This window comes from Raphanus sativus, unplaced genomic scaffold (genome assembly GCF_000801105.2).
Source record: "Raphanus sativus cultivar WK10039 unplaced genomic scaffold, ASM80110v3 Scaffold1184, whole genome shotgun sequence".
NCBI lineage: Eukaryota > Viridiplantae > Streptophyta > Magnoliopsida > Brassicales > Brassicaceae > Raphanus > Raphanus sativus.
This window is the reverse complement of record NW_026616497.1, coordinates 1-16,970: the sequence shown is the minus strand read 5'-3', so window position 1 is coordinate 16,970 and position 16,970 is coordinate 1. Positions and strand designations below refer to the sequence as shown.

Genomic DNA, 16,970 nt, shown 5'->3' with positions numbered 1-16,970 from the left:
TGTAAATGCTAAGAATCACTATTGCCGTTGGCAGATGGGGCGGCAAAATCAGTCAAACCGTTGTATATGACAAAAACACCACGTTAAATAGTTTGTTGCAAAAAAACACTTCCAACACATTCATGCACTCCATCAGCCGTGAAACATGAAATACTACATCAAATATTCATACCTCCTATTATTGTGTCTTCCAGTCTTTCCTTACTGCAAAGCCATCTCTAACCTCAAAATTTATCCACACTTTCCAAAGCCTCATCAACGTAACATACAAAAAGCTTCAGCTCAGCCAAATCTTTATTTGAAATTTAACATCGCCAACCATGTGCGCACAAATACACGTATCAAGGTTTAAAAATCTCCACCTCAGCAATAACGGTAGTGCGTAGATACTAATAAAGATAAGATAATAAAGTTGGGATTTATCATCATTTAACCTCGTAGAATTAATAATCTTTAAACACAACAGACCTTAAAAGAACTGTGTGGCTACAGCTACAAATGAAAAAAAATTGTTACAACATTGAAGGCAATACATATATAAACTATATATATAGGTCTGCACCTCCTAAACTGTGCAAATAGAGAACTTACCTTAGACAGTGACAACATTCATATTTACAGACGACTCCTAACACGTGATTTTGTCCCCTTTTAGTACCAGACCGGCCTTATGTGTATCTATCAACCGATTCCTGGAAACCTCCGAGCGTTTGTGAGGATAGGTGGAAGACTTTTGGAGTGTTCTCGCTGGTGGTGGAGGGGTCATGGCGCTGACACGATGAATGTTCTTGACTGGATGTTCATCATACGGGAATGATTCTGCTTGAAGATGTTTTCTATCTAACTCTATCTGCGGTTGATGGATGATGAGCTTGGGAATGACCCTTTCTTGTTCTCCATCTCCATCGTTGATAGTTTCAGTCTCTTGAGGGCTTAGGAAGATGATGACGATCATGATACTTATGCACTGCTGCTGAATCTTTCCTCACGTGGTTGCTCTTCTTGCTGCTTGAGATAAGATGTAAGGAGGATGATTCAGTTGTTACGTGCCTTTCGAGAGGTGTTTCTATTAGTTTGGATTTTCGAGCTTTCATTGACTTTTGAGAAAGCTTCGTTGGCCACCTGAGGATTCCATTTGGGTTGTTGTTATGGTTTCCGGATTGGACTGCAAAGTCACAGAGTGTTTGAGCAGCTGCTAGTAGCTGAGGACAGGATCGAGCTGCACAGAACATAGCATCAATCATAAGACTAGGTGATGAGAGATTGAGTAATAGCATTTGTGAAAACATACCACCGTCTTGAACATCTCGTGAGCCCTCTGCTTCTGCATTTGATTAGAGACAAATTCATATCATTAGTTAAGAGAATAAAAGGGTGAAAATTCAGAAAAAAAAGGGAACACGAAAGGCAGATTCGTACCTATAGGAACACATGCAGCTTTTTGAAAGGTAGACACAGATGCTTCTGTGCACTGGCACGAAGTGGTGTTAGCCAAAATTGCCTGAGAGGTCTTAGTTCCAGCTACGGTTAGCTTCTGTACTGGAAGGACTAAGTCTTGGTTGAAAGTGAGTGACTCCAGATTTGCGAATTGATTGGTTTTACTCTCGTGAGAGCTCGTTGTAGTCTCGGCTATTCTTAGCCATCGTCCTTGACAAAGCGTTTTGCCGGTAAGAAGCTTTGCAGCTTCCGAGTTGGTTCTAGAGCTCGCATTATACGCCTGTGACCAGGGGAAATGTGGCAATCCGCCACGATGAGGTAGTTGTTTAGCTGAACGCTGCTGGTCCGATACGTTCTTAGAGTTCTGAGAAGGTTTTGAAGTATCTTGGAGCAGAGAGTCTAAATCTTTCGGCGGCGGAAGGCCTAATCTTTTCAATACGTCGCCAGACTGGCATAATGGAAAATTAAGTGGTGTGGAAGGAATCTCAGGATTGAAACAATGATCCTGAAAACACACAAAGAGTAGTTAACTTTTCAGTTGAACCAATAGAAGCATCTAAGGCATGTTATACTCGTATTACAGGTCATATATGAAATTTCAAGTATTGAATTAAAACACACCTTGGAAGATGGGGATAGATCTCCATCAAGAGCATTTACTTTAACGCTGTTTTCTCCATTTACTGTGGCAGAGATAGAGCTAGGCGACTCCAGAGATCTGTCTAATTCAGCAGAGCTTTGTGACTGAACATGCCTTCTAGTTGGAAGAACAGACCAAACATTTCTGACTACACTCAGCAAAGTGTCATTAGTATTCTCCAGTTTCTTCATTTTATCTTTGGCCAAAGAAGGACACTCATAAGAGCCTTCAAGAAGCTTGTTCAGTGACAAATCTTCAACAAGTTTGGTAACATCATTTATTTCAGGCTTCAACCCATAGGCACCTGCAGGAAAGGCAGATTATGAGGTAGACAGAACACTAGAAAAAGATCAAAACCACAAGCAGATTATGAGGATATACTGACAATACTTTGTTATATCAACAAGGTAGAGTTTAAATGAAAACAATAGTGAAAACACAGGTTCTTTGACTCTCACATTGTCCCTTTGGTACACACATAGATGCAAAGAATATGTCAGCCAATGAAACCTTTTAAGTTTGATGTTAGGGGTACTAAGAGAAAAGAGACTCAAAACCACCACATAACCGAGGGAACCTCTAAAGCTACAACAAAACAGTTTCACTCCAAAGTACAGATGGTGCAACCTATAGAACTGAAAGCATACAAGAACTAGCCAAAGTAAATGAACCAAGTAGAGGACAATTAAATCCGCAGCACACTATTGTTGGATAGCACAGAACTAGTTCAGATGCTGTCACATACCGAAGAAAGCATTCTCGCCAGTGGATGTATTGAGGGTTGAAAAAGTTCTAGTGGGAACTTTTGGGTTCCTCTTATCACTTCGCTTGCCATTACAGCTGCTTCTTTGCTTCACTGCTAAGGGTTTATCTACACATCATTAAACCAAAAAAAAAAAAAAAGTAACCAAATTAATATGAATCATCTCCAATCAAATTTCAAAGAACATATTACATACCTGAGAGAGTAGATCCTTGTCCACATAACTCCTTGGTGTCATTATCTCTCACAGTATCATCTAAAAGAATCAGTCTAGACCTTTTGGAAGTAAGGTTACTACTACTACTCCTCGAAAGCTTTCCTCTTTTCCTAGAAGACTCAGCACTCTCAGGACTGGCGATCGGTAGATAACCGTTCTGAGGCTCGGAAGAAGTTTCAACTCTGAGTTTCGTAAGCCTATCATGTACAAATTCGTGTGAGTGCATTAGCTTCCGCCATAGAGACGGATCTGAAACCCCACTGCTACTACTCCCTCCTCCTGAGAAGATTTAGAAAAAGAAAAAGTTAGCAAATTTAAACCAAATCTCTGATTGGATCTATAAATAAAAAGGTCAAACCTTTCTTACTAACTGAAGCACTGCAACGCTCAATCTCGACACGAGTCTTCTCACAGTTGTTGTTGTTGTTGTTGTTGTCTGCTGTTTTATTCGACGAAACCCTAACTCCGCCACACCCTTCGGATCCCATAAGCTTAGCCTGCAACGAAACCTCCAGAACGTACATCACCACGGTGAGGAGACGACGACGACATCGCAGCCGTGTAGGCTGCGAGACGAAGAAGAAGAAGACATAGCTAAAGCTTCGATCGAGGTCGAGAGGAAGCTGATTCGTGTGGAGAATCGGAAGCTAAGAGAGTGAGATTGAAATTTAGGGATTTGACGATTTGGGGGAAGAAGAAGGCAATGGTGGTGCGGCTGCGTGGTTGATTTTTTTTTCTAGGGCAAAAGCAAAAAATGAAAGGGGATTAAAGATGAGTATTTATAGTTTTTGGAAAATTAATTTTGTCATCTGTGGATATGCTGTATGTTCCGGTGTGGTCGTCCTTACGGGTAGGCATGACGTGTTGGCTACATTATTGCTGTAGAGAGTTATTGACAACCGTTCGATACAGACTGGTGACGAGGATTTTGTGATCTAACGGCTTTAGAGAGTTATGTAAGCTTAGGCACGTAAATGTTTTGGTGAGTTTCTGAAATGTTCCCATGGAGTATTCAGGTGTTGGCTTGGGCACGTTTATTTGACGGAATTACCCCTTATCTGAATTCGAACGCCGTTAGATTGTCTAGTGTCCGTTAAATGTTTTTATTTTTATTATTATTTGATTAACTATATTCATTTTTATTTTTATCAACACTAAATTCACTGGAATAAGCGGTGTGGGACAAACGGTATAACTGCGGTGCGAGTCTAAGAGTTATAAAAAGTATAGATATACAGAATATAGAGAGATTTTTGTTACTGTTAATTGCGGTGCGGTGCAGATTGTAACATTCGAAATCTAAAAATCGTAACACCAATATATGTGACAAATGCAAACAAATATAGTGTAATCCTAAAACCATCAACAACCCTCTGAAACTTCTCTCTCTAAAGTTTCTCCAATATCTATCTAGAAAAGTTTTCTTCTTTGAGAATAATCACTGGTGGCCGGTGAGCGATTTCACCACCAATCCCATCCTTTTTTTCCTTTTGTTATCTTGTATCATATTACATCCATCTTCACTTGGCTACTCTTGTTTTCTGATTAACAGATTTATATTTCTATAGAAGATTTTTTTGTTATGTTACTTTTTTGTTTTAAATTCGTCTTCTTTATTCTAAATTATTGATTATTCTGTTTGCCTTTGGAGGGTTCTAATTTTTTTCGTGAGTTATGTGTGATCAATTATACAGCAAAGATTCAATCTTTGCATAAATGAAACATAGCGGAGTATCCAAAGCTGATATGAGATCGAGATGTTTGATTTTGCGAAGGAGAAAATATGCATATTCAAATAAACCTGAGTTTCTCTTCATGAAATGTTATGGCAAGACTCTTGCGTTTATCTCCTATAAGCTTTCACTGGACTTAACACTTGCGCATGATGAGGAGCCTGAAGAAGATCAGTGGCGAACTCGAAAAGGCAGAGCAGTTAACCAGTTCAACTAATAGGAGATTGAAGTCCATGGTTTTCGATCTAGCAGAGTTTTCAGCGACACCGTCGATGCTTCCTCTGTTTCCAAAATTGTCATGCACCTTCGAGGAGCATGTGTCAAAAAAAACGTGTCAAGCATATATTAATTTATTTTCTATAAAAAACATGTGTGAATCTTATCTTTTAGTTGGGCAGTGTTTGTGCCAAAAAAAAAAGTTGGGAGTGTCTTGACTGAACTCTTATTTGGATGGTTGGACTGAATGTAATTAGACCTAAAAGTCCTTAAAGCTTCAATGAAAAGCATAGTTGACAAAAAAAAAAGAATCTAAAACCATCTACATTAAGGTTAGACCATCAATATCGGTGTCCTTAACAGTGTATCTGATATATGATGTTTTATACATCATTGTATATATGTTTTCTAATTGATTTTCAAGTCTTTATCGAATTTTTCTAGTCCTTTTCGAGTCATTACATGTCTGGAGTTGCACTGGATGAGAGATGGACCTGTTGGAGCAAAAGAAGTAGAAATCAGTGCAGTTTGGTGATTTTCATGTAGAACAGTCATCAGACTGTTCCCGATCAAGCGGAACAAGCAGACGGAGTGATCCGGTGGTTGTTCCCGACGAATAAGGAAAATACAACATCTCGGGATTTGCCCTAATTATCCTATTTTTCTCTCCCAGCCGCATGTGGCTTTGATATATCATATTTTTATGTTTCTCATTATTATTCTACGCTACTTTTCATAGAGAAATAGACTCTAGAGCTTTTTACTTTGGGATTTGCTACTTTGTAAAGGGAGAAGGCTATCTCTCTCCATAGAGAAGAACCCGTGAACCCTATCTCTTGTTTCTGATTTCTTTATGCAGTATTATTCAGTATTAATGTCTCTGATCTCTTGTGATATGGCTGAGTAGTCTGCTAGCTTGTCTAGGGTTCTAGGGTGTTGATTTTGTGAGCTAAACATAAATAATTGAATTCATTGATTGTCTTCATTCATAACTGTTCTTATTGCTTGCATTAAACTGGCCGCTTAATGTTAGATCATAGGTTTAACATGTTCATTAACCGTGTAATAGGTTGCTAGATCTGTTTTGAATGAGCATTGCATCCCTAATCAGCGAAAGTAGATAATAGGGTGTTTTGTGAACCTATCGGACCTGATCTCTATTGATTGCTGTCGCTTCTCACCTCAACGACAGTTAGATGGTGAGATCGATCAGCATAGGGAGCAGTACCACGACAGTGGACTGTTCTACTTAAGTGATCCGAGTTCTAGACTGTTCTCATTAGCACTTGAATAATTGTTCAGCTCACAAGTTTTAGCACCTGATGAAGTAACCCTAGACTGGCTTCTCTTTAAATTAAATTCTCATTTACATTATTTTACTTGCTTTTGCACGTTACCCTCAAAACAAAATCCCATATTGTCTTAGCTTAATTTTGATCCCATAAAAATAAAGTGTAATAGTTGGTCTCTGTGGATTTGATCCTAAAGTGCTACATCGACATACCATTCGATTCTGGTAGTGTGCACATTAGGTTAATTGGTGTGCGTATACACGTAATATCAATATCTTAGTGTTTTTGGACTCAAATTTAAATCAAAATGGGCATTATTATGTGGGACGGATCTTAACTAAGGATGTTCTTAGCTCATCCTTCCTTGCCACCTGTCGCCTGGAGATGAAGCGGAGAAACGGAGGTGGGGAAACACGACTAGTGTTTAGAAAAGTGAAGTCTTGAGGGTTTTGGTAGTGGTGAAACCGTTTGATGTTGCTGTTGTGGTGGTGTTGTTGATCGACGATGGAACCACCGTAGAACACGGAGGAGACGGAGCATTCTTCGACACAGTTTTTGACGGCTGTGTCCTCGTCGGAGCATTCTTCAACACGGAGGAGACGGAGCTCTCGTCGCTGCACTTAAACGCGATAAAGGAGACTGGCGATTTCATCTCCTACTCGTTCCCTGATCTCTCCCGAATCCGTCACGAGATTCCCCTCTGATTTCATCCCGACTCTCTCCCATATTGTTGCTTTAAAAAAAAAATTAACCTAAGGACCAACTAAAAGTCCCACTAATAATCACAAATTTAATCAAAGTCCTTAACATTGTTCTAAACTACAAATATTAATATAAAACTATAAAGACTTGCAAATTAATCCCACCGATATTGATGCTCTTATTGAATGTGTGAGTGTGACTCAGCAGTTGAATGTAAAATAATAAGGGTGTTGAAGTTTTGGGAGAAAAATATGTGGTTTCAATTTTTGAAATTCCTTTTGGTGGACCAACTTTGATCAAAGAATGTTACTAGTTGTAAGCATGCATCCTTTATTTGATAATTTTTTTTAATCTCTAAAAATTCTATCTAAGACTATAATTTGAAATATATACATATTTATTCTTAAAATATAATTATTAAATTTTCTATCAATTTTTTTTCTTAATTTTATACAATAAATATATTTTAACAAAAATAAATAGATAAAAAATCTATCTAAAACTATAATTTATATATATATATATATATATATATATATATATATATATATTCCTTAAATAAAATTAAAATAAATAATCTTATCTTAATTTTATATTTAATTAAAAAAATGAATTTATACTAAAATATTGGTAAAAAATAATAAAATTTAGAATTCTAATAATATTATATTTTTAGTAAAAATTAAATTTAAGTTGTCATTAATCGGTCCATGAAAGCACCAAGTTAACTATGTCAAACAAGATATAAAATAAAAATATTATAAAAGTTCATAATATAAAACACTGAATTGTAAATTTCCACATAAATTTAAATTATAACTATAAAAACGGATTTTTTGAGAAACTGCCAAAGTACCACATTTCTAATATCATTTTTCATGTTTATGTATGTTAACCATATTTACGCTCATTTTAAAGAGATAAATCAATACAATTAAAACAGCAGACTTTTTTTTTACATCCCCTTAAACTTTGTAAATATTTACAGATGAATGCCATTACCTATTAATTATTAAATATATTAAATATTTTTTATATATTAAATATTTATCTAACACAAATTAGAGAAATAACTTTTTATTTTTTCTTTTTTCTTTAAAAGGAACCAACATTTATCTTGGTATATTTTTAATGTAGGCCATATAACTACGTATAAATCATATGCATATAATCATATCGTAATGCACCTTAATATAACAATCTCAGAAATATGTTAGAGCATTATATATTAGGCCTAATAATTTACTTGACTTTTTTACATACTGAACTCCGTGAACGAAGACAGCAACTTCAAACCAAATAAAACGACATATATATATTATTTTTTTTAAAATCAAACGTTCATATTTGAATGTTTATTTTGATACTTTTTTTTGAAACTCAGTTCATTTGAACTATATACCATATACCATAAAATCTAAATACTTTCTAACAAACACAATACCTATATTTTTTGTTTTGAAGCACCCACAATACCAACCATAACAAAACCTAAACCCTTAAACTATTTTTGACATTGAATTTCATGATACACAATTAATATTATATCTAAAAAAAGAAAAGTCAAATAATGGAACATATCGATTTTATGGTTTGGCACAGAATATTGAATAATAAAAATATACATTTTTTAATATTTACTTTTAAATAATAAAAATCATAATTAATAAGTAACTATAAATAAAAACGAATATTAGTTCATTTTCATTTATATAATAAGAAATAAAATTTCTATAATATTTTTATATACATAATGTATATCTGTAATTAAATTACTACATACACCAAGTAATAAATATAAAGTAACTTAATCCATTTAAAATAAACAAAAAAAACATTGAAAAAATTCTAATAGCATGTGAAAAATAAAAGTAAACTAAATAAACAAATAAGCAATTATATTTATTTCAAACTTAAATCACTAAAGTATAATAACCGTATACGAATCGTTGATGGTCAATGTATTTCTATCTTAGTATACATTCTCTCAAATATTGATCTATTACGCTTACAAAAAAATGATATATTAGTTTGACTAAAAATTTGTAAGGCTTACTTTGTTAAAACTAAAGCAACACATTCATAATGTATCCACTATTGATATCTAAACATTCATGAATTAGAATACTTTAAATTTGAAAATTTATGTAAATTGTATTACATAATGGTTCACACATAGATTCAACCGGTAACCAGTCAGGTTTTAGCGGTCTTTGTGGGTTTTTATAAAATTTTGAAATAACGAGTTTAACTAGATTACATATAGAGTCATCGGTTTTATTGGTTTAACCGTAGGTCCGGACATGATTAAATAACACTGAATATAACACTTCATAACATTTTAAATATAAATATACAATCAAAAATATAAATTTATATCATTCAAAAATAATTCCGCGATTTTCAAAGCGCGGGTCTAAATCTAGTGGACACTTATAATCATAGGGTCAGCTATATGTTTTTAAATATGGGATTTATGATTTTAATAATTATATAAATAAATATCTAGATTTTTTTGATTTAAAAAATAGATTTGGTTTACCTTCCCCATATAATACACTCCACATGTAAACCATTTGCTAAAATATGAATATAAATATTTGAGAAACTATGTTTGAGAAACCAAAGCGATGCTGGTGAGGGACACCCCTCTTTCCCAAGTAGATCCGCCTCTGGTTCCATTCTTATATCTTCTCTATAGATGTTAGCACCTACCTACACATGCACATGTATGTGAGTAGAAACAAACAGAAACGATAAACCGGGTTTCGGTCTGGTAAACGTGGTGAAGAAGTGGTTGTATAGTTTTGGGGCAAGTTTAGATAGATAATTAGATTACGATCGGCTGACGTGGACTACTCTCAAAACCCTAGTTTTATATCTTCTCTATATATGTGAGCCCCAGAACAAAAATAAACATAAAAAATAAGAAAGATGAAAAGTCGACGATTTGCAACCGGATGCTCCTTGCTTTCAAGGATGAGTTCGATGATGAAAAAACTTAGCACAACCTCAGAAACAGCAGATATGTCTGTCTCAGAGATAATCGCAAGTCCCTCTCTGTCAAAGAAGGAGCTGCAAAAAGCAATGAAGAATCAAAACGACGCTGACTTGGTCCTTACTGGTAAAGTGATTGCTTCAGAAGCAAGAAACTCTAACTTCGTCTTCTCTCCGGCATCACTCAACAGCGTCCTAACCATAGCGGCTGCCGAAACAGCCTCTGAAGAACGTAAGGCCGTCTTCAACAAGACTGCTACCGTCGCTTTTGCTGATGGTAAGGCGAAGGGTGGCCCCAAGATCACGGCGATTAACGGTGTTTGGGTTGAGCAATCACTCCCGGTTGATCATTCGTATAAAAATCTTTTGGTGAATGTCTTCAACTACTTTCACTCAAGTTGACTTCAGGTCCAAGGTAAGTTTCCCTCATGACTTAGTTTTATATGCAATTATATTGAATTTATACTAATATGTTTTTATTGTTCTGAAGGCTGAACAAGTGCGTAGAGAGCTGAATAAATGGGCTTTAGATCAGACTAATGGTCTCATCAAGGATCTTCTTCCTCCTGGATCCGTTAGAAGCAATACAGATAAGGTTTATGGAACTGCATTGTACTTCAAGGGAGTTTGGGCTGACAAATTCAGCAAGTCTAAGACGAAAGACAGAGACTTCCACCTTCTTAATGGAACCTCAGTGTCTGTGCCGTTCATGAGCAGCAGTACTAATCGCCAATACGTTGGGGAGTGCGATGGTTTCAAGTTCCTTAAGCTCCCATTTCAACAAGGCATTGATAAAAACTGCAGTTTCTCAATGTATTTCTATCTTCCCAATGAGAAAGATGGTTTGGATAACCTTGTTAATGAAATGACATCAACTCCTGGTTTTGGGGACGATCACAATCCAAGATGGCGAGTAGAAGTTGGTGATTTCGCAATTCCAAAGTTCAAGATCTCTTTCGGGTTTGAGGCTTCAAGGGCTTTCGAGGAATGTGTTTCAAATGCCTTGTACCATAAAGCTTGTGTCGAGATCGATGAAGAAGGCGCTGAAGCTGCTGCTACTACTTTTGGTATGCCAACATGCTATACTAATTATAGGGCTGATTTCGTGGCCGATCATCCTTTTCTTTTCTTGATCAGAGAAGACACAACGGGTACTGTTTTGTTTGCTGGTCAAATCTTCGACCCTTCCCAATCTTCTTAACCAGGCTAAGATCAGGTTTAATTTGGAAAAGATTATGTCCTACCGGTTATGGCTTTAGTTTTATGTTCTAGTTTGAGAAACTATTGTTGGAAACCGAGAGTTTGTTTCAGTCTGATTAGGTTTAGTCAATGTTTTGAAATCCCACCGGATACTGAACCGGACAACATATCGGATCATTAGTTTTTGGGTCGATCGTGGACAAACCGCAAATCTATACATTGATGATTTTTATTATATATAATATATTAGCTATTAAAAATAATACATATTTTATGTTCTAAAATATTAACACTGACTTAGCTTTAGTTTCTTTATTTTTATTTTCATTTAACATACAAAAATCAAAATATAACTTAAATATACAAGTTGATTAAATATATCTTAACCAAAATAAATAGATTAAAATGTATCTAAAATTATAATTTAGATATACATATAATTTCTTAAATATAGTTTAAAATAAACGATCTTTTAAAAGACAAATTAATATGTTTTTAAAGGCAGGTTTGGTTTGGTTCAACCAAATTAAATTGTAACCCAAATGTTTTGGTTCGGTCTTTGTTCCAGTTTCAATTAATAAAAGCTAGATTTCATAAAGTGATAAGTTTCCACATTTCTATAGATTATATGTCATAATTTACATTATTCGTTTCTTAATGCTTTTTTTGTCTCAGAGTTATTTTCTTTTTAGTGCGGAAAAATATTCCTTGTTCTTTTCCTTTTTTCTGAAAAAGGTTAAACCGACTACATATATACACCGACGTCCAAGCGTAGTATATGTATGCATGTATGTGTGCTTACACGAAATAAGGTATAACCCCCAAAGACGGTGATGGATAACACAAAGATGAAAGAAAAAGTTGGTAAATCACAAGTCGGAGATTTTTCTATCCAAGAGACGAATCCAAAGAAGAAACAAAAACTTAGTGAATCACAAGTAATCCCAACACCTACTCTATCGAAGTTTGATTTGTTAGTAGCGATTGAGAAGCAAAACGACGTGGCCATGTGCCTTGCGGGGAAAGTACTCTCAACCCAAGCCAAAAATACTAACTTGGTCTTTTCACCGGCATCAATAAACGCCGCGCTCATCATGGCGGCTAATAGGCCAGGAGAAGAAGAAACAGTAAGATCCTTTATCCTCTCCTTCCTTAGTTCTTCCTCAACAAACGAGCTCAACGCTGTGTTCGGTGAGATCTGTTCTGTGGTTCTCGCAGACGGTATTGCAAGCGGTGGCCCTAAAATCACGGCAGTCAATGGTGTCTGGATCGATCAATCACTTCCTGTTGATTCCTCATGGAAGGATCTCTTAGTAAACTTCTTCAAAGCTGAATTCGCTCAAGTCGACTTCGGTACAAAGGTACATTTACTATTAATTATTTTTAGGGTTTTGATTTTTTTTTTTTGTAAATTGGCATAATGGGTTTTGATTATTACTGAAACATAATCTCGGTCTGTTTGTTTGCATTCTTTTTTTTTTCTTTTTTGATAATTTTGTAGTTAGATACTTTTTTTTTGTTATTGATCGATGATGATTTTGCTGTTTTGAAGGCAGAAATAGTGCGTAAGGAGGTTAATGCGTGGGTTTTACGTCACACAAATAATCTCATCGAAGATATTCTTCCTCGAGGATCCGTGACAAAACTAACCCAATGGATTTATGCAAATGCATTGTACTTCAAAGGATCTTGGGAAGACAAGTTTGAAAATAATCTGACTAAAGACAGACCATTTTACCTTCTTAATGGCGGATCAGTCTCGGTGCCTTTCATGAGAAGCTATGCGAACCAATATGTAAAGGCTTATGATGGTTTCAAGGTCCTCAGGCTCCCTTATAAGCAAGGCCGTGATGATGGCCACCGCAAATTCTCAATGTACTTCTATCTACCTGACAAAAGAGATGGATTGGATAATCTTTTGAAGAGATTAACATCTACTCATGGATTTTTAGACCGTCACATTCCGAGATACAAAGATCTAGTTGGTGAATTCAGAATTCCAAAATTTAAGATCGAATTTGGGTTCGAAGCTTCAAAGGCTTTTGGTGATATTGAGCTTAATATGTCACTGTACCAAAAAGCTTTTATTGAGATCGATGAAGTTGGTACTGAAGCCGCAGCTGCTACTTGCGTGGTGCTCACAACTGGCTCGAGCGCTTATGTGCCGGAGAGGATAGATTTCGTGGCAGATCATCCATTTCTTTTTTTGATTAGAGAAGACAAAACTGGAACTGTTTTGTTTGTCGGACAAATTTTCAATCCTTCCAAATCTTCTTCTGAATAGGACCGGTTATTTTAACCGGACCAAGTCTTTTATGAACGTCGCTAGTCTTTTGGGTCTGCGGTTTTAGTGAACTCATTGATTTGAAGAACCGCACTATATTAGAATTTTTCTAATTCAAATACATAAAAATTTAGATAAGAAATATTTTACTTGAAATTTCATTCTCTAGTTTTGTTTTAGCTATAAATGCTTTCAAATTTTCGATCATAACATATAAATAAAAATTCGAATTTTATTTGGTGATGTCAAAATATATTTATCAATTGGACAATAAAAGAGTAATTTTCAATATAGGCTACAAATATATATTTACAGTTATGCTCTGTTCTAACTTGTTTTTAAATATATGGTAAGGTACGATATTTACGATGAAGTAGATTTATAGTTTTGGGGTAGGTTAGATTCGATACGATATTTACGATGGGTTGACGTGGACGACTCCTAAAACCCTAGTTCTACCTTCTATAAAATATGTGCTATGTGAGCGCATAGAACAAAAATAAACATAAAAATTTAGAAAGATGATTGGTCGACGATTTGCAACCGGATGTTCTTTTCATTCAAGGATGAGTTCGAAGATGAAGATACAAAAACTATGTAGATCCTCAGGAACAATCGCAAGTCCCTTTCTGTCAAAGAATGATCTGCAAATAGCAATGAAGAAGCAAAACGATTCTGACTTGGTCCTTACTGGTAAAGTGATTGCTTCAGAAGCAAGAAACTCTAACTTCGTCTTCTCTCCGGCGTCACTCAACAGCGTCCTAACTATGGCTGCTGGCATGTCTGCTTCCGAAGAACGGAAGGCCGTCTTCAACGAGACTGCTACCGTCGCTTTTGCTGACGGTAAGGCGAACGGTGGCCCCAAGATCACGGCGCTAAACGGTGTTTGGGTTGAGCAATCACTTCCGGTTGATCATTCGTATAAGGATCTCATGGAGAATGTCTTCAAGGCTACTTTCACTCAAGTTGACTTCAGGACCAAGGTAGGTTTCCCCCAATGCCTAAGTTTTTTTTTGTTTGACAACAGTTAACTTTATATGCGATTATATACTAATATGTTTTTATTGTTCTGAAGGCTGAACAAGTGCGCCAAGAGCTGAATAAATGGACTTCAGATCAGACGAATGGTCTCATCAAGGATCTTCTTCCTCCTGGATCCGTTGGAAGCAAAACGGTCAAGGTTTATGGAAACGCATTGTACTTCAAGGGAGCTTGGGAAGACAAATTCAGCAAGTCTAAGACGAGAGACAGAGAATTTCACCTTCTCAATGACGCCTCACGCCTCAGTGTCTGTGCCGTTCATGAGCAGCGATAGCCGCCAATACGTTAAGAGATGTGATGGTTTCAAGGTCCTTAAGCTCCCATTTCAACAAGGCGTTGATATCAAGCGCAGTTTCTCAATGTATTTCTATCTTCCCGACGAGAAAGATGGTTTGGATAATCTTGTTAAGAAAATGACATCAACTCCTGGTTTTGTGGATAATTACAATCCGAAATGCCGAGTTACTCTTGGTGATTTCGCAGTTCCAAAGTTTAAGATCTCTTTTGGGTTTGAGGCTTCAGAGGCTTTCGAGGGAATTCTGGTTTCAGATGCTATATACCATAAAGCTTGTGTCGAGGTCGATGAAGAAGGCGCTGAAGCTGCTGCTGCAACTGTTTTGGTTATGACCAGATGCAGAAGCATTCCTAGAAATAGGGTTGATTTCGTGGCTGATCATCCCTTTCTTTTCTTGATTAGAGAAGACACAACGGGAACCGTTTTGTTTGCTGGTCAAATTTTCGATCCTTCCCAATCTTCTTAACCGGGCTAAGATCAGGTTTAACTTGGTCTGGTCTTATTGTGGTAAAGATTATGTCCTGGCGGTTATGGTTTTAGTGTTCTGTTTCTCATTTGAGATTTTTATATTCAGAAACCGAAATTAGTAGGTTTTAGTTTATTGGTAACGTTCTGGTCATTGAACTGATGTGATATACGATATGTCTACGACGATTTGGTTCAGGCCTGATCGGTTTGTCTTGCTGTTTCTATTTATATTATTAATTATATTGGTATAATTATTGATCATATAATGATTCGGAAATTAATTTATTTATTTTGTTAAGCACTAAGAATTTTTCTTCTCATTATAATACATAAATAGGATAAGACCAGCCAGCGCATAGTAAATTTTGTGATAAATATTTAAAATATATAGTATTGACAAATAATGTCAAGTCAGCAATATCTCGGTTTTATTAGGGTAAACATGTCGGTTTAACTATATGTTTAAGTTTATTCAAAAAAAAATTACGGGTTAAGGTTTGGTTTGGTTTATTAAGGTCTAAAAAACCCTTAACCAAAGTCAATTCAAATTAGCTTAGTTTGATTTTGTGTTTATTTCGATTTGGATTGTGTTCGATTCAATTTTAATTTAGTTTGGTTCGTTTTTTTGTGTTTGTTTAATTCAATCGAATTATTTTTTTTTAATATTGTTTTAGTTACTAAAATATAATTTATGAGAACATAAACAAATCATCATTTGACACTAAGACATTATTTTCTTCATTAATATTAGTATACATTTTTAGTGAACCTTCGAATAATTTAGATATTGATAAATTAATTGCATGATTTTAAATTTAATTATCTTTTACTTTCTTCGCTTATTCACCAATCTTTCTAATTAATACAAATATCTTTTTACTGAAACTTATGAAAATTATATATTACATATATCAATTGCACGCATCATATTGTGCAATATTTTATATTTACTTATTTTCTGTTTTTGTGCAAATTATGAAATTATAAAATAATAATATATATATTAAATAACTAAGAAATCAATTAATATATATAAATCAAATTGGTGTGCGCATATAAATCAAACGACCACTCTTTGTTTTTTGCAATCATTTTAGAATAAATAAATCAAAACAATCACTCTTATCTGTCATATATAATATGTAATTAAATTTAAATGATATTAACATAGATATTGATTTTAATATTTATTTTATTAATTGAAATTCTACTCATATAATTTTATGATTATTTGCATATTTGTGAAACAAAATTCTACACTAACGATTTTTTTTAATGTGGATGTTTAAGTAGTTTCAATGATTTATAATCATATAAAAATGAAGATTTCAAAATTAAAATATTAACTTTTTAATATATGTTCAATGCAAATATCAAAATATTAGTATGTATTTTCATACGATGTATAGTTTAATTTAAATGATATATATATATATAAACCTATTAAAATAAAATTATTTATTCATACGGTCTTATAATCATTGTATCCTAATATAGAAAAAAATTTGAACCTTGATCACAAAAGTTTATATGAGACTTTTAAGTTTTAACAGTTTTAGTAATTATACTCGTTTTGAAAAAATTGAAAACACAACATATAGAAAAAATCTATTTTTTAATTATATAAATAATTTAATTGTGTAATTTATTTTAATAATAGAGAATTAAACAAAATGATAGAAAGT

The 16,970-nt window shown here is 34.7% G+C and overlaps 1 protein-coding gene and 3 pseudogenes across 1 annotated transcript; 3 read left to right on the top strand and 1 right to left on the bottom strand.

Annotated features, from left to right (window-relative positions):
- Positions 1-628: 628 nt before the first annotated feature.
- LOC130503857 (uncharacterized) lies at positions 629-3,824 on the bottom strand (annotated as a pseudogene).
- A 5,931-nt stretch (positions 3,825-9,755) lies between these two features.
- LOC130503859 (probable non-inhibitory serpin-Z5) lies at positions 9,756-11,417 on the top strand (annotated as a pseudogene).
- Positions 11,418-11,990: 573 nt separating this feature from the next.
- LOC130503858 (serpin-Z2-like) lies at positions 11,991-13,602 on the top strand. The gene is made up of 2 exons (XM_056998419.1): positions 11,991-12,558; positions 12,750-13,602. Exons 1-2 carry the CDS (start codon positions 12,031-12,033, stop codon positions 13,479-13,481), a joined length of 1,260 nt encoding a protein of 419 aa, XP_056854399.1. The 5' UTR covers positions 11,991-12,030; the 3' UTR covers positions 13,482-13,602.
- A 360-nt stretch (positions 13,603-13,962) lies between these two features.
- Positions 13,963-15,358, top strand: LOC108836164 (serpin-Z2-like; annotated as a pseudogene).
- Positions 15,359-16,970: the final 1,612 nt, after the last annotated feature.

Coding starts and splice junctions, on each gene's coding strand:
- LOC130503858 (XM_056998419.1), top strand. CDS start 12,031: ATGGATAACACAAAGATGAAAGAAAAAGTTGGTAAATCACAAGTCGGA. Junction 12,559..12,749: donor AAGTCGACTTCGGTACAAAG/GTACATTTACTA, acceptor GCTGTTTTGAAG/GCAGAAATAGTGCGTAAGGA.